The 24,100-nt window shown below is 35.1% G+C and overlaps 1 protein-coding gene across 12 annotated transcripts in view; it reads right to left on the reverse strand.

The window, feature by feature from the left end:
• LOC114330686 (muscle-specific protein 300 kDa) overlaps window positions 1-24,100 on the reverse strand; it is a 603,413-nt gene that overhangs the window by 232,725 nt on the left and 346,588 nt on the right. For 9 of the 12 annotated variants that reach the window (XM_050652274.1, XM_050652272.1, XM_050652278.1 and 6 more), the window contains 5 exons: window positions 22,970-24,088; window positions 18,511-22,878; window positions 15,797-15,970; window positions 10,642-10,746; window positions 6,298-9,315 (listed from right to left, as the gene is read on the reverse strand). In XM_050652274.1, the coding sequence (XP_050508231.1) occupies window positions 6,298-9,315; window positions 10,642-10,746; window positions 15,797-15,970; window positions 18,511-22,878; window positions 22,970-24,088 (8,784 nt within the window). The remainder of the gene's footprint in view (window positions 1-6,297; window positions 9,316-10,641; window positions 10,747-15,796; window positions 15,971-18,510; window positions 22,879-22,969; window positions 24,089-24,100) is intronic. The other 3 variants (XM_050652275.1, XM_050652273.1, XM_050652282.1) reach the window with 1 other exon arrangement.

Genomic DNA, 24,100 nt, shown 5'->3' on the forward strand with positions numbered 1-24,100 from the left:
TATTGGGTTGAGGTCGGGACTTCTCGCAGGCCAAATTATGGCAGGAATTTCAACTTTCTGACGATTGCACAATTCTTGCAATATGGCCTGTCATTATCGTGCATAAGCATGAAATTCTCCCAACAATTGTGTAAAGTCTCTAAATTGTCTGTAATGTCTGTAATGTCAATTCTTGTGATTTTCTTTGTAATCATCAATCACGACCTTCTTGTACATTTTCATGAATCGCCACTTTTATTTGTTGCTATGAAGTCACTAAATACCTAGGATATTGGATAAACGAGACACTAAAATCCTTTTTGAAACTAGATCTATTCTGAGCAATTCTCGGCTGAACTTACAACTAAGAATCAAGTTCCTAAAATGTTATGTGTATCCCGTATTTACTATATGGATGTGAAACCTGGACCATGAAGGATAATATGATGTGAACAAATTAGAAGCCTTCAAGACAGTTCAAGATGTGGTCATATCGTAGAGTTATCAGAATATCATGGGTTCAACGCATTTCAAACAGAGAAGTCTTAAACAGAGTAGGTCAATGTGAAGGTGACTTGATGAAGATAACAAGAAAAAAGAAAACTTGAATACCTGGAGCATATAATGAGAGGTAGCAGATACCGGATACTGCAGTTAATATTGAATGGAAAGATCGACGAAAAAAGCGGAATTGGTAGGAAGAAATATTAATGGCTCCGAAACCTTTGTCAATGGACTGGCTAATGGCTTATCAGCAGATGAATTGTCACATGCCGCGCAAGATCGAGAACGATATCGACAAATTGACATGGAAGCTAACCACGCCCAAAATTTGGGCACGGTACTCAAAGAAGATGATGAAGTCACTCCTATTTCCTTTTAATCCTGTCGCCAGTGGGGATACAACGGCCTCCTTAATTCAGATGGACTTACCCAAGTTTTTTTATGTATTTTGACCCGTAGAACACGAATTTTTTGGGTAACAGTCGATCCGGGTGTCGATAAGATTGTTATAAACAAAGAACTTGAGGAATCACATAACAGCGATTTTTCGCAAAACAAAACATTTTTTTGTATTTTTGGGGTCATTCTAAGCAAAAAATGTTTTTACAAGTTTCTTCGTAGGATGCATAGTTTTCGACATAAACGCGGTTGAACTTTCAAAAAATCGGAAAATTGCAATTTTTTAACCCAAATAACTTTTGATTGAAAAATAAAATAGCAATTCTGCTTACCGCATTTGAAAGCTCAAGTCAAATTCTATGGGTTTTGATTATTTTTATTGCTAAATCTTAATTTTTTTATTGTTAAACAAAGCTATAAACACATAGTGATTGAATGATGTTTTCAATGCATTTTTCATTTGAAATCCAACGAGTAGGCGCGCATACAGACAATTTCTACGTAGATTACGTACCTACATTAAAACGCATGCATTGGGCACGGGAAACACTATGTGTTTAGGGCTTTGTTTAACAAATAAAAACTTAATTTTTAGCAATGCAAATAATCAAAACCGATATAATTTGACTTGAACTTTCAAATGCAGTAAGCAGAATTGCTATTTTTTTTTTAGTCAAAAGTTATTCGGATTCAAAAATTGCACTTTTTCGATTTTTTGAAAGTTCAACCGCGTTTATCTCGAAAACTATGCATCCTACGAAAAAACTTGTAAGACCATTTTTTGCTGAGAATTACCCAAAAAATACAAAAAAAATGTTTTGTTTTGCGAACAATCGCTGTTATGTAATTCCTCAAGTTCTTTGTTTATAACAATCTTATCGACATCAGGATCAACTGTTACCCAAAAAATTCGTGTTCTATGGGTCAAAATACATAAAAAAAACTTGGGTAAGTCCATCTGAAATAAGGAGGCCGTTGTACCCCCCTGGCGACAGGACTATTTTCCCTTTCTAACGTTTTATAATTGTTTTATATATTGGTATACACCTCGTATGTGCCTCGTATACACAGTAATAAAATGGTTAATAATTTAACTCCAAACTCCAAACCAACCGTCTCCTCGCCTGTGTGCTGAACCTTATACAATACAACACCATCAGCTTAAAAAATTCTACCGCAGATTTAATTATATAAAAATAGATCTTTTATTAATAAATTATGCAATACACCTCCAGATTTTTTTAACGAATGACATTGAAAAGTTCAGTGTGCTGTGTGCTTGGAGATTGATGAATATGCAATGTCCGCAATGATTATTAATTTTAAAATGGTTCCCCATGAATAATTTTACTCATTGTACCTAACAGTAGTAACAGGAAGAATGAAATAAGATTGGAATATATTGTTTACTTTAATAAGGTTTGATTATGTAAGTTCATACGCAAAATGTGTAATGTTTAGAATATGATAATGGTAGCTTATTATGACATTGTTATTGGTAGATTTACTCCAGTTTATCTGTGAAAAAATCATCGATTTCACGTAAAAATGTTATACTTACAGGTTATTGTTTTCATAGTACAGTGAAACTTAGATAATTCGAATCTCAAGGGACCGTTAAAAAATTCGAATTATCCAAAAATTCAAATTAAAAAAAAATCTACAAAACAAGGATTACCTACAAAAACATCTGCAAATGATAAATATCAGTAGTTGATCAAAAAAAAAACAGTAGTTGATCATTTTTATCACTTGGAAATGTTTTTGTTCCTATTCTTGCCCTAGTTTTGTCAACATAAAAAAATGGGCCCCCAAAATATGGCCAAAAATACCAATTAAAACATTTGCAAGCTATCAAAAAGACCGACTTTATTTTTTTCCAAAGAAATCCGAAATTTTAGTTGCTTTTTAGAATTTAGCTTCTCAGTAATGACAAAAGGTTCTAAGATATTCAGAAAAGATAGTAGAAAAGTTCGAATTACCCAAAATATAATTCGAATTATTCACGACTTTTTACCATTACATACTTATATAGGAAATGCTAGGGACCAGAATAAAAATTCGAATTAAAGAAGATTTCGAATTATGGAAGTTCGAATTAAGCAGGTTACACTGTATATTCTTTCTTCTTTCACGGTTTTGCTGTAAATTTTAAAGAACCGCTTGGATTGACATGAAATTTGGCATACGCATAGCTAACATGTCAAAGGAAAAAAGTGATATGGTGCCGATGTGTGTTTTTGCCCTGGGGGTGAATTTCACCCCATCTCGGGGGTGAAAAAATATATGTCCAAGATAAGTCTCGAAATGGATAAAATGACTAATTTTAAGCAACTTTTGTTCTAGAGAGTTTTTTCACCAAATCAATACTTTTCGAGTTATTTGTAACTGAATATGTTCATTTTTCAACAAAATAACCACGTTTTTAGACGGTTTTTCGCAAATAACTCAAAGCGTAAGCATTTTGTCGAAAAAAAGTTTTAAAAAAATGTTTTAGTAAAACTATAGCCTATAAAAAAGTGAAAAAACGGTGTATATATTAGGTCTGTATGCCTAGCAAAAGCAGAGTTATAGGTAGCTTATGAAAAATAGGTTCATATTCGAAAAATTCCAAATAGAATAATTCAATGTGAAATATCCAAATAATGAAGCATTCTTGGGGAAAACACATTACAACTTTTTTAAAGTGTTTAAAAAAAGCTTTATTTCTGTTTTTATAAGAAAATTTGTAGCATTAAATGTAAGCAAGTTACGCTCAAAAAAATGTTGGTCCCTTTTGTTTTGGCAAAAAAAAATCAGGAAGATATCACCCGCCAATTAGCAACTTAAATGAAATTAATCGTTACCACTTCACAAGTTACTTTACTTATGTTGTGTTTATATGATCTGTAAGTTTTATCGATTCAAAGTGCTTATTTTTGGAAAAATTTGGTATTAAAACAAAATTTTTTTAAATTTTGATTTTGAAAAAAAAATTCCTTTTTTCAAAATAACTTAAAAATTGTTAGAGATACCAAAATCTTATACAATAAAAAAAGTCTGTTTTACTTTTCTGAATATTTTTTATTTTTTTGTTTTTCTGTAAGACAAAAATTGGTTAAGATTCGGTGTTTCTAAATTTGCATACACTCGTGATAAGTGACTCGTTCAAGCCCTTTTAACTACAGCTCTTTAAAAAATAAGGACTTTGAACCGATGAAACTTATAGATATAAAATATGATCAATACATATGTGAGTAAAAAACTTGTGAAGTGGTAACAATTAAGTTAATTTGAAATGCTAATTACGGGGTGATTTTCCCGATTTCTTACCAAAAAATGGGACCAATTTTATTTTGAGCGTAACTTGTTTACTTTGGATGCTAAAATTTTATTTTTAAAAACAAAAATTAGTTTTTTTTAAACACTTTAAAAAAGTGAAAATTAGTTTTCCCCAAAAAAGAGCTTTGCTTTTTTGGTTATGGCACGTTAAAATATTCGATTTGGAATTTGACGAATATGAACCTATTTTTCATTAGCTATAACTCTGTTTCTACTAGGTATAGTGACCTAATATATACACCATGTTTTTCACTTTTTTGCGTGCTATATTTCCAATACGATTCCAATAGACTATAGTTTTACTAAAACATTTTTATAAAACTTTTTTTCGACCAAATGCTTACTTTTTGAGTTATTTGCGAAAAACCGTCTGAAACGTGGTTATTTTGTAGAAAAATTAACATATTCACTCGCAAATAACTCGAAAAGTATTAACTTGGTGAAAAAACTTTATAGAACAAAAGTTGCTTAGAATTAGTCATTTTATCCATTTCTGGACTTATTTCGAACATATATTTTTCACCCTCAAAAGGGGGTGAAAATCACCCCTAGGGCAGAAGCACAATATCACTGACTTGTTAGCTATGTGTATGCCAAATTTCATGTCAATCCAGGCGGTTCCTTAAAATTTAGAGATTTTGCAATATTTTACTTTTAAAAAAGAACGTACTATCACCCAATTTTGAAAAAATGTGAAAACGTTGAATTATACTCATCCGTCTTTCCGTCCGTCCGTCCGTAAACACAACTCATCCGTCATTATACCTGGTAGAATGACAAATGAGGTGTCGAATGAAAGCTTATAACCCAAGGATGGTATCAAAGTAAAATTTAAATTAGGACTTCCAATTTTAGAAATGCAACCGGAAGTATGGTCTAACTAAGCAAAGATCGGTGGGATATGTGCATTTTATCAATGAAATTCGATATTTTTAAGATATTCCAGAAGCCGCTGCAGATAAAATGTTTTAACAACTATTAATCATTCAGAATTACTCGACGGATATTAGTACAGTTAAAACAATTAAGACGATAACCGGACAATAATGGTTTAATGAGTGAAATTTAGTTTTTTTTACTTTAATGACAACAAAAAGCAAGCCCATTGGCAGAACCCAATTAAAATTTATTTTGCACATCATATTTGAAACATTATTTGGTTGAAAAATCTCATTTTTGTTGGCAAAAAAAATATATATTAATATGTTTGGACTAAATTACAGTTGTGCTTATCTTAAAAAGGATATGTTACTATCAACTTTCACACAGTGTTGCCAAACTGAATTTTGTTATTTTGGGTGTAAATTTTTTCCACGGATCTCCGAGAGTACAATACTGTTTTAAAGTCACCGGAATAGTACAAGCGATATATTATTCGATGCACCTTGAAAAGACGAGAACAAAAATATATACTTCCGGTTTCATAACTGTCTGTTCGTCTGTCCGTCCGTCCGCAAGTATAACTCCTCCATTATTAATACAGATAGAATGATAAATGAGGTGTCGAATGAAAGCTTATAATCCAAGGATGGTATTACAGATGAGAAATTTGACCTAGCACTTTCGGTTTTAGAGTTGCAACCGGAAGTACCGATTACAAGATTAAAGTCACCGAAATAGTATAAGCGATATATTATTCGACGTGCCTTAACAAGATGAGAACAAATGTATACTTTTGGTTTTTATCATCTATTTTATCATTTCTGGTTAAAAATTTCTAACCGGAAGTGCCATATTATAGTCGCAGATATAGTACATGTGACATATCAAAAGAAGCGTATTGAAAAGTCGAGCTTGAATCTTTAGTTCCGGTTTTGAAATCATTTCCGTTTAGACAATTATGGCCGAAAGTTGAGTAAAAATGACAGAGTTCAAATATCGACTTCCGGTTCTACTTTAAATCACTTTGACAGAGTCAGCTGTAGGTCTTGAAGAATTTGTCGTCAGCTATCCCTAATATAACTACCTTTTAGAACCTCCAAAAACATTAAATAAAAAATTTTCTTCCATACTAATATTGAAATCTTCCATACTTAATAACATCTCCATATTTAATATTGAAAATCAAATTAATTTAACAAATATTCTACTTACATGTATGTCGTTCAAGGCATGCGAAATCTTCTGGATGTTGAAATGCAGTCCAGCAAGAGTAGAAACAGGCTCGTCGGTAAACTGTGTCCTGGATATGACAGCTTTAACCTTCTCCAAGGTGTTGCAGTAGTCCTTCCAGATCTCAGCGTCTTGCTCCAGTTGCGCTTTCTGTGATTTGGCTGAATTGAGGGTGTTCTTCAAAACCTGCATGTGCTGTTGCTGCTCACGGCTAAGCTCCTCTTGCTCGTATGAAGTCAAACTGGGATAGATTTTATCAGCAGCTTGTTGGATATTTTGGTTGACTAAGTCCTTAATATTGCTCTCTGTACTGAAGAATATTTTATGTTCTTCAAGTTCCTGTACAATATTTTCGAAATCAACACCATCTTTGTGAGTCGCTAGACGAATTTCAGCTTCTTTGATCCAATCATATAATTTCTGTTTCTGTACTGCGTATTCTTCCCGAAGAACTCTGTTGGTATCCAAATATTTCTTCCTTTCTTCAAGTTCTCTTGGTAATGATACCAACAAAGAGTTCGCTTCTTGTAGCTGTTCTTGAATAGATCCGGGAAGACTTTCATCATGTTTTGTTGCTTCTTTAATCTTCCTAATCTTATCAAGATGCTCATTCACCTTTTCTGCTAGTTCTTCATGGTTCTTTAGTTCTTTATCGACAGTATTAATATCTCTACCGAGCAAAGGTCTGGATCTGACTACACTTTCGTTATCATGAAGCCAATCCAATACTTCTTCCAACTCTGCAGCAATCTTAAGGTGTTCAGCAGCTGTATTTTCATGTTCTTGTCGTTGTTTCTCTACAGCTCTTCTCAGATTTTGTAGAGATTGTTTAAGTGATTGGATTTGCTGTGTAATTGTGTTTTTGTCTTGAGCTGAACCATCTGCAGCGATCTGTTGGCCTTTATCTGATGCAGAAGCAAGCAAAGCTTCGCATTCTTGAATTTTGGAAATTACATCGTCGTACTTTTGAATCTTGTCTTGGATAGTACCACCAGACTTTTCGATATCTCTTACTATCTCAGTGTATTTAGTAATAAATGTCATTATCTCGGTAATGAGTGCCAAGTACTGCTCGCGGAGAAGGAGCAATTGACGAAGTTTAGCTAATTGGTCTTCCACAGATTTAATCAAATCATCTTCCAAATTAATCAAAGACTGTAAATCTGCTGTGTTGGCTCCCGGTACATTAGACAACTTGGCTCTATTATCTTTAAGATCACGTAAGATTCTTTCATATGTAGATATCACTTGTTGAACATCTTCAACTTTAGGTCCAAGAGGTTTGTTCAACTCCTTAAGTTGTGCTTGAATGTCTTGAATGAATTGTCTTCCTTCTTCAATAATCTTCTGCGCTTCTTTAAGTTGGTTTATGTTTTGCTTAAGACCTGTCATTCTATCTTCTATGATATCAGCAACTCTTCTATGACGATCTTTTAGACTATTCAATGTATCATTAAGAGTAATTTTGTCTGATTCTGTAATGGTCGGTAAAATAGCTTTGCCTTGTTCAGTAACTTTTTCAATAGAACCCTGTATTTTCTTGGCATTATCATGTAATTGCTCATACTTGACTAGCTGCTCTTCTAGCACATCCAAGTTAGCAGCTCTGATGTCAGAAGACGTTGCTACTTCAGCTTCCTTCAACCAATTCACACATTCTTCGATTTGTGTCTCAAATTGCTTTCTGCCCTTAAGTAAATCTTGAAGAGCTGCGATTTTCTGTGCAGACTCTTGTTTGAGGTTATCATACTCATCTTTTACTTCATCCATCAATCTTTGCAGACGTTCTCTATCGTTATCATCACAGTCTTTGAGGACACTATTGCCGAGTTTTAGCAGGTCATTCAAATCGCCTTCACTAAATTGTTTAATATCAGCCTCATGAGCTTCATGTTGTGCTATTTCTCGTTCTACTTGATTAGCTTGTAGAGGAAGATAACCAGATAATTTTCTGATTTCTGCATTTTTAGCCTTCAACCATGCCTTAGCCTTCTCAAGGTCTAATTCCAGGTTGCGCCTTGTATTAGCCGCAGCTGTTACCCGATCAATTTCAGATTTAATCATGTCTACTAACTGACCCTGTTCGCTTTCTAGTTCTTTGAGGCTCTTCTCAATTTGGGAAGCTTCATTTGGTTCCAATTCATTAGTCATGTTGTTAATACGTTTCAATAAGGTCTCTTTAAGGACGAGTTTGTTTCCAGCTTCTTTGAGTAAATCTTGTAGACCACTGATTCTATCATCAGCTTTTCTGCTTTCGAAACCAAGCGGTTCAGGTTTGCGTAATGAGACTGTCTTGTCTTTAATCCAGTTTCTAGCTGCAGCTATTTCATTTCTGGTATCTTCTATTCCCTTCTTAGTCATTTCCAAGACTTGCAACTTTCGTTGAAGTCTCTTAGCAATATCGTTGTATCGTCTTTCAGTGGCTTTAGATTGTTCTTCTATTTGCTGTGAGTCGAGGTTATTTACAAACTCAATAACTTGTGAAGCTAAGCGGCTGTTTTCTTGTAGCCTCTTTGGTCCCTGGTCGTCGAACTCAGCTTTAATTTCAGAAATGGAGGATTGTTTTTGTTCACAATTTAGACCAGAGCCTTTATCAATTGCTTCGATTCTTTTACCTAGGTTATCAAACCAATTATTCATTACTTGGACGTTTTGTCTATATTCATCAATAACTTCCAAGTTAGCTTGTTTTTGAGCGATTATTCCAATCAAGTCTTTCTCTAAGTCATCTAGCATCTTCTCCAACTCATCATTCTCGTCACCGGAAGATGCTAATTCTGAGATGAGCATATTTCTTCGTTGATCGATTGCGGTCAAGAGATCGTTCATGTTGTTGATTTCTTGTCTAGCTGCATCAGGTCTTAACTTAACTGGGCGATTCTTCCATTCATTTACTACAGTTCTCTGAGCTAGTATCCAGTTTTTGAGTTCGTTTCGTTGTTTTTCTTGTTCTTCAAACTCTGCGACTGAAGTTGTCAAGTCGCTGAGATGAGCTTGGATCTGTAAGGAAAGAGATACATTATAAATAATATAGATACAGAAGTCCTGTGAGGTTTTAACTTAATAAAGAGGTAAATAATGTAAAGCCAAGGTACATATGTCAGCAGGAAAAAAAAGACTATAATTAAGGCATATTTAACTCAGATATCACGAAGGAACCTTGACAAATACATTCACAAACAAATATCCCGGGAAAGCATGCAGAATTTAGAATAATTTATGCTTAGTTCTTTCGTAATGGCTTTGAAATAATAGAAGCTCTATAATTATAGTTTCACAACTCTTGCCCAAAAATATCGAGATCAACAAAAAGATTTTTTCGTCGCATTTATAGACTACGAGAAAGCTTTCGACAAAGTTAAACATTTTATTTTCATGGAATGTCTAAAGCGAAAAGGACTCAACAAAAATGATATCCTCAACATAGTTAGAAATCTATATTGGAACCAACAGGTTGTGGTAACATTAGATGGAAATAGCACGGATGCGCAACAATAAGTAGAGTAGTGAAACAAGGCTGTCATTACTATTTAATACATACATACTCCGAAAAGTTATTTACACAAGCACTTGAAAACTGTACATAAGGGATCAAGATCGGTTTGGTTTAACAATAACAATAAAGAAAACAAGAATCATGGTTATCAGTAAAAGGGGTAAAGTCATAACAAGGATTCACATAAAAAATGAGGATATTGATTAAGTGGAAAAAATGAAATACTAAGTAATCCTGGATTACTTTAAGTTACTGGATCTAAATCCGAAATCAGAAATTCGATCAAAGATAGAGCAATCAAGAGCAGCCTTTTTGAAAATGAGGAAACTGAGTAACTGAAGACTAAATCTTCAAATCAGATATCGGATGGTAAATTACACTCTATTCTTCGTTATGGTGCCGAAGCTTCGACTGTTAATGTTGATTTAATGAGAAAACTGGAAGAAACAAGAACAAGTGAGTTTGGCAATTAAAAGAAGGAAGTGGATCGGCCAGACACTAAGAAAAGAAAAAGACATTAGAAAGTAAGTTCTTAAATATAAGCCGACAGGAAACAGAAAATGTGGAAGACCATCAGAAACCTGGAAGAGAACTAGAAATAAAAAATTAGAAAATATAAATGAAACGATTGACAGAAATACAAATAGATTCAAAAGATAAAGATAGAAACACGTGGAAGAGAATCGTAGAAGAAGCCCTATTTTTATAACGGAACCAAGAGGATTAAGTAAGTACCTACCTAAATAAGTAGGGTGTGAAATGTTAAGAATGTTAAGCTGGCAGATGATAGTGCAGATTATATCTATACCTTTAGTGCAGTTCACACTTACCTTTTGTATTTGTGATGTTAGCTGGTTAATATTATCACGTGCAGTTATTCTATTCAAAAGCATTTTTGAAGTAAAATGCTTAGAACTTTCTGATTCTTGGTGCGGCTACATGCAAATAGCAAAAACACATGCAAACAATTAGTATTATACAAAGAACAGATGTTTTGGTCTGTTTGTGCTGTACAATGTGCACGAAAACTTAAACGCAGTGCAACAATAACAATTAAAACACACTCAAATTCAAAATATCGTATAAATAAAATAACAACATTGTTTTAGTCGGTCCTTAGCAAACTATATTTTTCATTTTCGTTTTATGAATTACAAATTTCAGTGATAAAAAGTACACAAATAAGTTAATAACTCGAGCTTATTTTGTGAACGAACGCAGTAATCTTTTCTCGTTATGTATTAATTTGATTATATTAGTTTGCTAAGGTAGTTTTATTCATAGACAAAATCACAATGACATGAAAAGGGACGAATCACAACGAATTTCAATCAAAAATACAAATATAAGTAACTATGATTATATACCGTTTAGTGATGATGTAATGGGGTGACTATATCTGAAAAATGAACTAAAGAATTTCATTTTGAGGTTTAAAACTAAAATACTATATTATATACATGTATAGAGTTGGAATGACAAGAAGTAAATATACAACAGATAAATCTTGCAATTCCGCAAAATTTCTTTCACTTTAGCTAGCCTAGTTATTACTTCGTCACTTCTTCTTTTGGCATCATAACCCTGGATGGATCTTGGCCTGTCTGGCTATGTCCTTCCATTAAGACCTCTTTTGTGCCCTTCTTCTCCATTGCCTTATACTCATGGTTTTCAGATCGTCTTCCACGTCATCCAACCATTTCTTTCTGGGCCTTGCTTGCTTGCGTCTTTATTTTTTCTTCTTCTACGGCACTACAGCCCAAATTGAGCCTTTTCTTCCTTTATTTTTTGCCTCCACCCTTGCTAGCCTGTGGCTGCTCTTCTCCATACACAGACTCCTAAAAGTGCTTGTGCGTCGCTGTTTACTGTGTCTTCCCAGCGCTTTCTTGGCTTTCCAACCGGTCTCTTTCCCTGCATTCTAGCATTCAGTGCTCTTTTTGGTATGGCCTATCCTCTCCCATTCTTATCACATGTCTGGCCCATTGCAATCTTTGTATTCTACTGAAGTCTGACAGGGGTGCTTCCTTATAAAGTTGATAAAGTTCGTTGTTGTATCGACTTCTGAAGATTCCGTTTTCCCTCACAGGTACTAGTATTCTCCTCAGTACTTTCCTTTCGAATGTGTCGAGGTTGTTTTTGGATGTTTCTTTCAGGACCCAGGCTTCACTGCCATAGCAGGTTATTGGTCGAATTAAAGTTTTATAGATTCTCATCTTTGTATTCCGGTGGACACTTTTAGACCGAAATATATGGGAGAGGGTAAAATAAGCTCTGTTTGTCTGCGTTATTCTCTTCCGTATTTCTCCATCTTCTGATCCGTCGGCATATATTTCTACTCCCAGGTATGTAAACTTTCCAACCGTTTCAATGTCATCTTCATGTATAATGTTTTGTGGGCTATATTTCTTCTCGTCTGAGTCATTATTTTTGTTTTTTCTGTGTTAATTTCCAGACCTAGCATCTTGTTTGTATTTTTAACTCTGCGTATGTTTTCTGTGCACCTGTTGATGTTCTACTCATAATATTAATATCATCGGCATAAGCGGCCAGTTGAACCGTTCGGTTGGTCAGTAGGTTTCTTCGTCCAGTTTGCATTTGCCTAACTGCATACTCCAGTGCCAGAACAATGTTGGGGCCAGTTCATCTCCCTGCTTTAGTCCCTGCGAAATTTTGAAAAAGTCGGTCCGGTGGTTTTGTATTCGTACACATGCCTGAGTTTCATCCATTGTGGCTTTAATGAGTCTTATTAGCTTGTGTGGTATTGCCAATTCAGAGAATATATAGTATAGTTTGTTTCTTTTGACTGAGTCGTATGCCCGTTTAAAGTCTACAAACACGTTGTGAACATCAATATCGTGTTCCCATGATTTGCTTAGGATCTGTTTGACTGCAAATATTTGATCCAGTGTCGATCTTCCCCGTCGGAAGGCCGTCTGATACTCTCCAATAATATTTTCTGCTAGTGGTTGGAGCCGCTGGTTTATAATATACGTGAGGACTTTATATGCTGTACATAGTAGGGAGATTCCACGGTAGTTTTTGCACTGGAGTTTGTCTCCTTTTTTATAGATCGGGCATACTATACTTTTCTTCCAGTCGTTGGGTATTTTCTCTTCTTGTCATATGTCTTTGATGATTGTATTAATTTGATTATATTAGTTTGCTAAAGTAGTTTTATACATAGACAAAATCACAATGACATGAAAAGGGACGAATCACAACGAATTTCAATCAAAAATACAAATATAAGTACCTAACTATGATTATATACCGTTTAATGATGATGTAATGGGGTGACTATATCTGAAAAATGAACTAAAGAATTTCATTTTGAGGTTTAAAACTAAAATACTATATTATATACATGTATATAAAGGGTTGGAATGACAAGAAATAAATATACAACAGATAAATCTTGCAATGCCGCAAAATTTCTTTCACTCTAGCTAGCCTAGTTATTACTCCGTCACTTCTTCTTTGGAATCACCTTGTGGAATATTCTAGCACTTACAAAATACTGAAATTAAAACCCAACTATAGCCTCAGATTTTCTTAACATTCTGTTTTTTGATTCATTCGTTTATGTTGGATAATAAAAAAGTTATGTACTTTAACAACTCATGTTCTTCATCAATAAACGGTGTTTCTAAATAAGTGCGACAAACTTTAAGGGATAATTCTGCATGAAAAAATAATTACAGTTGGCTTTATAAACGTATGTCCGCAAATGTTTCGTTTCCGAGATACGGGATGTTGAAATTTTTCTTACAAACTGATGATTTATTTTATTGCTTTAAAACTGGATGAAATATGCCAATGAAATTTGGTGGGTTTTAAAACTTAGTTATTGCATATTTTTTGACATACAATTAATAATTTAATATTCACCATTAGCGCGTATACGTGTAATATGACCGATCACATTACCCGTATGTACGCGAATGGTGAATATAAAATTCTTAATTTTATATAAAAAAATCCGCAATAACTATCTCCTAAAACCTACCAAATTTCATTTGCATATCTCAATTGGTTTTAAAGCAATAAATAAATCGTCAATTTGTAAGAAAAAATTCAACATCCCGTATCTCGGAAACGAAACATTTGCGGACATACGTTTATAACGCCAACTGTCATTATTTTTTCATGCAGAATTACCCTTAAAGTTTTTCGCCCTTATTTAAAAACACCGTGTATTGATGAAGAACATGTCTAGCTCTTAAAGTACCTAACTTTTTTATTATCCAACATAAACGAATAAATCAAAAAACAGAATGTTAAGAAAACCTGACGCTATAGTTGGGTTTTAATTTCGGTATTTTATAAATGTCAGAATATTCCACAGGGTGATGCAAACTTTGAGAAAAAGACACGGTTTGATTGCACACCCGGTATACAATAAAAATTTACCTGTTTAGCAAAAATATTATTACAGTGGTATTGTTAAAGCATCAGTCTATAATATGTTCAAAAAATCACTTAAATCGTACAACAGGTTTAGGAAATATGAGACATTAAAATGACCACATTTTTAAGTGGGCCGATTTCTAGGCACATAAGTTTATATTAATATTTAAATTAATATTAATATTAATATTATTAATATTAAGTTTATATTAATATTATATTAATATTTTATTTAAAATCCAGATCTAGCCATTCGATACTCACTTCTTCTAAAGGAAAAATTTACTCATCGCAGATACCTACAGTATCAAAAGGATTGAGCTCTGATGGGCTCTTTCCATGTTATCGAGCCCTAGACGGCTTGGTATGCTGGAGTATCTCCTAAAAATTTCCGTACACATTTGGCCGTTGCGAGTAGTACAGCTTTCTGCATGGTCTTATAGAGGGGTTCATTCAGACCTAGCTTTTTTGTGCTTTCTAGGAGGTTCTTCAGAATGATTCCAGCAGTAGACTGGAATAATCGGTATTGACTGAGTACCTTCCATTCTGCATTGTCTCCGTATTTTAATTTCCAGATCTCCGTACTTGGCGATCTTTTCGTTATATTTAACATGAAGGTTATTGTTATTAGGTATCGTCACGTCAGTAAGTGTCAATCTGACTCGTTAATTTATTAATTAATATGAGATCTGGTTATTATGCGCCACTGTTTGGTCTGTGAGCACAGTGTGGTGCCAGTATAGCTTGTAGATGTCATTCTCGAGCATACTCTAAGGAACGTATAATATGGGAGATGGTGGGATTGGAGAAGTCCCAGTTTAATAGCTATCTCTTGATGAATGAGTTTTCCTTCTGAGTCATGTCGTTCCTTGTACTCCTTGTGTTCCAGAAAAGGTTACTAATTTAAATAGATACCTGTCTACCTGATCGTCTAAAGCATTTTTCCTCCTTTTCTTATCTCTAATTCTCACATTCAGTCATCTTCCAGGAGAACTGTACTGTACATACGTATCCGTGTGTATTTTCAATCAAAATTGAGATGGGTTAGATACAGGACCCGATTAAAATCCAATAATCCTTCCAGATGAATCCTTATGTGCCAAGGGAAAGTAGAAGTAATCCAAATGGAAGAATGATCTGTTTGAGGACGCTAGAATAATCGGTGCGATTTTGGACTTATCGGTGAAGAAAGTGGAGGCTTTAGTTTATTAGTTAACTGATGTTGACGATAGCTTTCTAGCTTTTTAAGCTTAGACTACACGTTAAATAATTTTAGTTTTTAGAAAAACCATTGTTTTGACGACGTTTTGGCAAGATCACATGTAGATTTGTTCATTCGCTTCTAGCTGTTCGAAGACAATCACATCTCTTCACCAGGTGCCTCACCAGATATTTCAATTCTTTTTATTATAATTCCAATTGATATAATACATAGAAAATTCTGTTGATACTTTTAAATAATATATAAAACTTAAAACTAAAAATCTTATAAAACCCTCCATTTTATGGCAACATAAACAATATTGTTATTTTATTCACCATCATTTCCACGAATCATTCAATCTCATCCACACTTACCTGATCGATGACGTCTTCTAATCTAGCTCTACATTCTAGTTCTTTGATCGGCACTGGAGGGGGAAGAGTATCTCTTGGACTGCTGGGCCGACTGATAGAAGCTGTAGCTGCTTCGCAAGCTTGCACAGCCACGGCCAGTCTAGATTTCTCGCTCTGCAACTTGTTATGGAGAGTCTAAAATATGAAAGATGTATTAGTATACGTGACGTAAATAACAAACTTAAAAGAAGTCAAGATATTAAGACATGAATCAAGACATGTACACATGCTTTATTGATTTTGCAAGAGCATTTGAAAAGGTCCAACACGATTAACTAATTAATACATATCTCAAAACTGAAAAACATTGACAGCGGCGATATCAGAGTAATTTCAAACCTATACTGGAACCAGAAAGTCAAAATAAGAATTGGAAATCAAATGTCGGAATAAATAGAAATTATTCGGGGAGTAAAACAGGGCTGTGTATTGTCACCACCCACTGCTGTTTAATATATAGGTATAGCGAAGCCGTCTTCCAAGAAGCTTTAGGAGAGTGTAGGATGCGATGATCATATAAATGGTGAAATTCTTAATAATATAAGATATGCCGATGACACTGTCTTATTTACTTCAACTCTACAAAGTCTGACAAACATACGGGAACGGTTGAACGAAAAGTGTAGTTTCTTCTTCTTCTTCAGGTGCCATCTCCGCTACGGAGGTTGGCAATCATCATAGCTATTTAAATTTTGAGGCAGTAGCTCTAAATACACCCACCGGCACAAAATTCCGCCACCCAAAATTTTTAATTTAGTTTGGCAATTTATAACTTTATTATTTGTGCTCCGATTTTCAAGATTTTTGCACCAGTTTGTAGGTACATGTATTGATATCATTTGGTATTATTCCGGTAACAAAAAAAATTTGCTTGCATGGCATTATACAGGGGTGAATGAAAGCGTTGTATTTTCTCCTAATTTTAAAAAAATCTGTGGAAAAATGGAATAGCTGATTTTGTTTCATAGTCCTATCATATTATCACGGAGGCATCACTACAATTTTGTTCTTTGAATTATCCGAATATCTCTTTTCTTGTACCATTTTTTGTAAATAAAAACACTGATTGACTCATAAAATATAGGTTGGATTGATAAGATTAGAATGGCCTGCATGCAGCCCAGATCTCAATCCTATTGAGCATTTATGGGATGAATTAAAAAAAGCTATTCGCCGTCATCCTAGGCCTCCAGAAAATTTGGTACAGTTATGGCCCTGGTAGAGGAATATCGGGCTATTCCCCAGGCAAGTATAACACATCTATATTCGATGCTAAACAGATTGCGAGCAGTCGTTGCTGCAAGAGGTGGACATACCCGCTATTTAATTGTTTTGTTTTGTTGTTAATTTTGTTTAGTTTCGTTAATTTTAGTGCGTTTGATATTTTTAATTAAATAAACCTCCAAAGCAATGTTTTTATTTACAGCTCTGACAAGAAAAGAAATATTCAGATAATTTAAAAACCAAAACCTTAGTAACAGCTCCAAGATAATACAAAAAGAGCATTTTTCCACAGAATTTTTTAAATAGAAAAAACAACGCTTCCATTCACCACCGTATAATGCCATCTAAGCAATTTTTTTTTGTTACCTGAATAATACCAAACGACGTCAATGCATGTACCTACAAACTGATGCAAGAATCTTGAAAATCTGAGTACAAATAATAAAGTTATAGATTGTCAAACTTAATCAGCAATGAAATTCGTCTTCTTCCCATGCTTCCTCTGCCATCTATCTTTCCTGTACAGTGTACCTTATACGGTATTAAAATGAACTGGGTCATTATACAACAACTTTGGTGAAACAAAATGCATGATTACAAAACATCCAAAAGACAACGAGGCACTCCACATTAATAATATCCAGATAGAAAAGGTAGACAAATACAAATATCTAGGGTTAGTCAAAACGCAGGATAAACAAAAGAGATTAAAAGTCGGACACAAATAGCATGGGCAAAATTTGTGACAATGAAACATTTATTATGTAGTAGAGACCTAAGAATATGTCTAAGGATAAGGTTGTTGCGCTTCTGTTTTTACAACTTTGTCTACTGATCTGAGGCCTGAACATTGAAGCAATTAGAGATTAAGAAATTGAAATCTTTTGAGCGTTGGTGTTCATTGGTGTGGAATCCAAGAATGCTACGAATGTAATGGGCAGACAAAATTAGCAATATGAAAATTATTCACAGGGTTAATAAGAGGGAAAAAGAGGAAGAAGAAGAAGGAGAAGGAGAAGAAGAAGAAGAAGAAGGAGAAGAGGAGGAAGAAGAGGAAGAAGAGGAAGAAGAAGAAGAAGCAGAAGAAGAAGAAGAAGAAGCAGAAGAAGAAGAAGAAGAAGAAGGAGAAGAAGAAGAATTAGAAGAAGAAGAAGGAGAAGAGGAGGAAGAAGAGGAAGAAGAGAAAGAAGAAGAAAAAGAAGAAGAAGAAGAAGAAGGAGAAGAAGAATAAGAAGAAGAAGAAGGAGAAGAGGAGGAAGAAGAGGAAGAAGAAGAAGAAGAAGAAGAAGAAGAAGAAGAAGAAGAGGAGGAAGAAGAGGAAGAAGAAGAAGAAGCAGAAGAAGAAGAAGAAGAAGAAAAAGAAGAAGAAGAAGAAGAAGAAGAAGAAGAAGAAAGTCAAGTGTCTAGTGTCTCATACATGTCAGACTAATTAATAAAAAAATGTCACTCACCTTGGCAGTTTCGAGTTGTGCTTTAGCATCAGCCAAATTCTCGATGGGCTTTTCAACTTCTTGGGCTACAACTGGCTCGTATTCGTCCAAATTTTGAATGATGCTATCCAATGTATCTTCATACTCCTTGAATTTAGCAAGAGAATCAGCCAATCTATTTTTGATTTGTATTGCTGTCTGTAATAACGAATTGTAGCTGTCTTGAACATTGTTCAGTTGTCTCTCGATGGTGTCTTTAACAATGGGCGCTTCTTTCTCGTATTTGTTGATTTGGGCTTGTCCTTTGGCTCGAACGTCATCTAGTGTGGCTTGGTACTTTTGAATTTCTTGTAGGAGTGTTTCGTGTTGGGCCAACTGTTCTTCAGTTTGTTCTCTGTTGCTGATATACAGGGAATTATGAGCCATAAGTTGGAAAGACACTTGCAACAACCATTTTTCAGTTTCTTGAAGTTTTTGATGGTATATGTTGAAATCTTCCAGTTCTTGCTCGAACGATTCTTTAATAGCGTTACAAGCTTCAGACAACTTCAAGTATCTTGTTTCTAATTCTTTGACTGGTTCCAAAACTGAAGGCTCCTTGACCCAATTGCTCAAATCTTGTGCTTCAGTCTTCAATCTTTCCAAATCAGCTTCTTTGTTTTGAATTTCAGTCTGAAGATTCTTAAATCTTTCCAACAGAGTCTTAATTTCACTGACTTCTCCTTTAGTTGATGTTTTTTCTTGAAGTTTCTTTTCTGTATTGCTTAACCATATTTCAAACTTCTGTTTATTGTTATTAAATTCTTCCCATCTTGCCAAACTTGCTTTAAGTTGTGCTTGGATTGATTTTATATCCATATTGATTTGATCCCAGCTGTTCCTTAAAGTTGTCATGTCGTCTCTAAGTTCGTTTTGTTTCTCACTGGTTGCTACATTTATAGCTTTAGCAAATGCATCTTGTAGTTTTGACAACAAGGCTTGACCTTCTCCCATATTGGCAGCTATATTTCCAACAACTCCAATTTTTTCCTTAATGACAGGTTCTTTGCTAACGCCCACACAGTCTTGGACTGCAGTATGAGCATCTTGAAGCCATTTCTCTAATTCAGCTTTAGTGTTAACAAACTCGGTTTGATCTGTCAAGTTCTTTTCTATCTTTGACACAAGACTTTGAATGTTGGTCAAGAGATTAATGTATTTTGTTTGAAGTTGGACAGTTTTGTCCCTCACCCAGCTAATGGCGCAGTATTCAATAAGACTTTCACAAACGTCTGTTAAATGTTCCATGTCTGGTTTCAGCGCTGTAATATCTTGTAGGAGAGCACGACATTGTTCCAGATTTTTGTCATTATATTCAGCGTTAATATTCTCGTCCAAACGTTTCTGGTATTTATCGATAGCATCGTTGACTGAGTTATAAGACTTCTTAAATTCTTCCCATGCATCTTTACAGTTTTGTAAAGACTTCTTAGTGTCTTCACAAATGAATTGCAAACCTTCCCAATCAGCATTAAGTTGTTCGATTTCATTTCTGATGATGTCTTTACCTTCGGAGCCAGTAGTTTTCATAACTAGTATGCTGTACTCGATAGTTTGATGTATCAGATCGTCACAGTCCTTAAGTGAGTCAGATATTTCCAAAATTTTACTTTCTTTCTCTAATATCTTGTCGAGTTCTTGATGCAAGTCTGAACATGACTGAATCTCAACTTGAGCCTTCCTGATCCAATCACAAGCCGAGTTATATGATTCTTTATATTTTTCATGGTCTGCTACTTCTGTTTGTAAGTTGGAGATCAAAGAGTTTAGGTCTTCCTTTAATTTATGGTAACGTTGAATGACATTTTCGTAATCTTTTGTTACCAGTGTAGAATCTTCACTGATTTTACTTTGTAATTTATCCACTAAGTCGCTGTGTGAATCGATTTCCTTCTGAATTGCTTTTAGTTTCTCTAATTTCGCCTTCTTCTCTCCTAGTTCGTTAAGATAGCCATCATCCAACTGTATCTGGCTTTCTTGCTCTTCTAACCACTCGACTAATTGCTTGTATATCTTGTCTACATCCTCCAACTGGTTGGCTCTAGCTTGCAGTTTGGATCTAGCGTCTTGCACGTCATTTAAGAGTTTTTCCATGTCTAGACGAAGATTTTCAGTATCCTCTTTAATCTTAGCAATTCCAGACTGCTCTGTATTCATTATCACACGTTCCTTTAGTTCTTGAATATACCTCAACTTATTTTCACCTTGCTCCAAGGAAGCTCTAATGCTTTTAACTATTTGCAGCTTATTATTGACTTCGTTCAATGTAGAAGGTATTTCAAGGCAGCCATTGAGCTTATCTCTGGTTCTGTCCATCCAATCTTGACACTCTTGACACAAAGCATTGTGTTGTTGGTGTTCTTGATAATGTAGTTCTAGTCTGCGCATAATTTCTTTAGCTAAGGAGAGGATCGCGTTGTATTTTGTAGATATCTGTGTAATTGCATTACTGACACGAGTGTCTGCGCATGTTTCCAATAAGACCTGCGCCTTCATATTTAATCTATCCAATTCAGATTGCCAATCAAATAGACCTTGTAATTGTAATTGGAAATGCTCAAGAACTGCTCGTTTTTCCTCTAAGCTATCTTGGAGCTTATTGTAAGACTGTACCATTTTTTCTGTTTGAGACAACCATTCTAGAGCATCTCGGTACTGATCTTCGTACTCAGTCCACTTCACAATACCAACTTCTAGGAGACTCTTTGTATGGTTAAGATTCTCTACATAGTTATCGAAGTCTTCCTGTAACAAACCAACTTCTTCTTCAATAATTTCTTTGTCCATGTCAGAAGCAAACGTTATAGCTTTGTCTGCTAGATCAATAGCGGTTTCAAGCTTCTTCTGGCCTTCTGGAACTTCGTTTTTAAGAGCTTTAAGCTGGGAAAGTTTGCTACCAAGACTTTCTTTGTCTCCAGTAGGTTCTGAACATTTATTCAAACGTTCCCGAGCATTTCGTATCCACTGATGAAGATCATTAGCAGCTTCCACGAAAGCTTCATGTTTCTCAACACATTCCTTTTGTTTGTCGTACAACTCTTGTGCTTGTCTAGACAGTGTTTCGTATTTGGTGGAAATTTCTGAGGCTGGGGCTTTCTGTTTTAGGTCTTCAGCTTTAGAAGCAACAGATTGGATCATCGGTTCGAAAGAAACGATGTCTTGAAGAATGCTTCCAGTTTCACGAAGAGTAGCTTTTCTGTCACCAATTGGTAAACTACCAAGTCCTCTCTTTTCAGACTTTGTGATCTTCGGTTCAGTTACTTGTTGCAATTTAGCTTCCCGGTCTGTTATCCATTGTTGTAGCTGGCTGTAAGAACTGTCGTAGTCAGCCCATTGAAGAAGCGCTGTTTCTAGATTGACCTTGGTAGTGGACAGTTTCTTAACGATTCTCTCCCAATCACTTTGGACTTCTTTTATTTCGTTATTAATAGCTTCCCTGCCGTCTGATCGTGTGTTTCTCAGTACTTTTTCTCCACAATTAACTGTAGCATGGACTAGATTTTGTCCGTCTTCACGTCTTTGGAGAAGATCTTGTATTTGTTGTAGGTGACCTTGTAAGACTTCCCTGCTACTATGGGAGACAGCTTCAGAACAATTTCTGATTAGTTCTCGAGCATTATCGATCCAAGCTCTCGTCTTTTCAAGATTATCAGCGTATTCTTTGTGTTGGTCGTAGTTGGTTTCAACTTTCTTTAGCACGTCATTTGCTAAGCTTAATTCCACCTGATATCTAGAGTTGAGTTGTTGAAGCTGGTGATTTACATGGCTCTCTAATGGTGATTTTAACAAAATACTTGCTGAATTGTTTAACTTATCTATTTGGTCTTTTCCGTCGACAAGTTTTTGTAAGATATCTTTAACGTCTTTGACCTGTTTTTCTTTTTCCGGTAACGTAGACATAAGAGCGATTTTTTGATTCTTTATCAATATTGCAATCTGTTGCAACCAATCAGAGACTCTTTCATATTCATCTTTGTATTCCCTCCAGTTAGCTAACACAGCATCCAGCTGCTCTCTTTGTTGTTTTAAGTCCTTAAATAATCTTTCAAACGATTCCCTCAAAGCCCTTATATCGTTGTTAATAAGTTCTTGTCCTTTGGCGTTTGTATTTGGTAGGACAACCTGAGCTGTATGCTCAAGATTTTCTAGTAGGACTTCTCCTTGTGCCTTCTTATTAAGAAGATGATCCAATGGTGCTGCGATTGTATCTACGGTGAGTTTTTCTCCCAGTGGTCGTTGCAACTGTGGCACTTTTTCTTGTGCCCTTGTCATCCACCTCTGGACTTCATCGTGGGCTTCTTTGTATACCTTGTGGTCCTTGTATTGAGCGTCTCTGTCCAATGATAGTTTCTAAATAACATAAAAAGTATTATTAATATCAATTGATTTCAAAAATTTATAAAGTATACTGTGAAGTAAGTAATAAATTAAATAAACTTACAAATATCTTTTCTGCAATAGCATCGAAGCGTTTCAATGTTTCTTGTGCTTCCGCAGTGGCTTCACCTCCCTTCTTCTTCTGCAAAACTTCAGCAACATGTGCTTTCAAATTGTCAACATCGATCTTCTCAGCTCTGGTTCTCTCTTCTAAAGTTTTTATTCTTGCTAACACAGCTTTTTTCTCTGTAAGTGTAGCCTGAGGTTCTGCTAACTCTTCGTATTGCGCCTCCAAAGATTCTATCGTTTTAACAAGAGATTTAATCTCTTCCAACATTTCAGCCCATTTCGTAAGAGCATCGTCTAAGTGTCCTTTGGCTTCCACCATAGCCGCTGCCAAGTTTGACCATTGCTCTTGAAGCCTGGCGAGAGTTTCGTTAATTGCATTGTGACCTTGAGGTGCAGTGTTGGCTAGTACAGTTTGAGCCAGCTCGACTAAAGCTTGAAGCTTGGACGAACCTTCCTCTTTTCTTAAAACAAGTTCTTGCACTGTTTGCAATTTAGATTCAAGCTCTTTTTGTGGTGTTCCAACAATTTCAGAGCAATAAGCTAGTTTTTCTTTAATGTCATCCATCCATTGCGTAAGCTGATCCACTTGTGAATCAAAATCTTGATGGTTTGCAACGTGTTGTTGCCAGCGGTTGGTCAGATCTTTAATCTTTTGGCAGATTTGTTGGTATTTGACACCAAGTTCTGATACCTGGGAAGGTCTACCCATTATACCTTTGTTCAATTGCTGGGCTCGTTCTGTTACCTGATCTATCTCAAGTTCTTTAGCTTTTATTTCTCCTTGGAGCTGTTTTAATATATCTAACTGGTTCTTCTTTTCAGTTGCTGTTGGTTTTAGGTCTACAGAATGCAACTTATTGTCTGTTTCTCTTATCCAAAGCAGACATTGATCTTTTAATGATTCGTATTCGGACCACAATTGTAACTTGGTTTCTAATTGTTGGATAGCTGTATTGAGAGCTGATACCAGAGCTGCCCATTGTTGTTGAGAGGTTTCTATTTGGGAACGGATATTTGCCTGTCCGTAGTCGATTGTTCCTGGGATTACTTTGTCGCCTAGAGCCTTGATGGTAAGTAATCTGGATTCTTCGTCACGGATTGATGCCTTTAGTACCTGTAAATAGAA

This window comes from Diabrotica virgifera, chromosome 5 (genome assembly GCF_917563875.1).
Source record: "Diabrotica virgifera virgifera chromosome 5, PGI_DIABVI_V3a".
NCBI classification, from domain to species: domain Eukaryota; kingdom Metazoa; phylum Arthropoda; class Insecta; order Coleoptera; family Chrysomelidae; genus Diabrotica; species Diabrotica virgifera.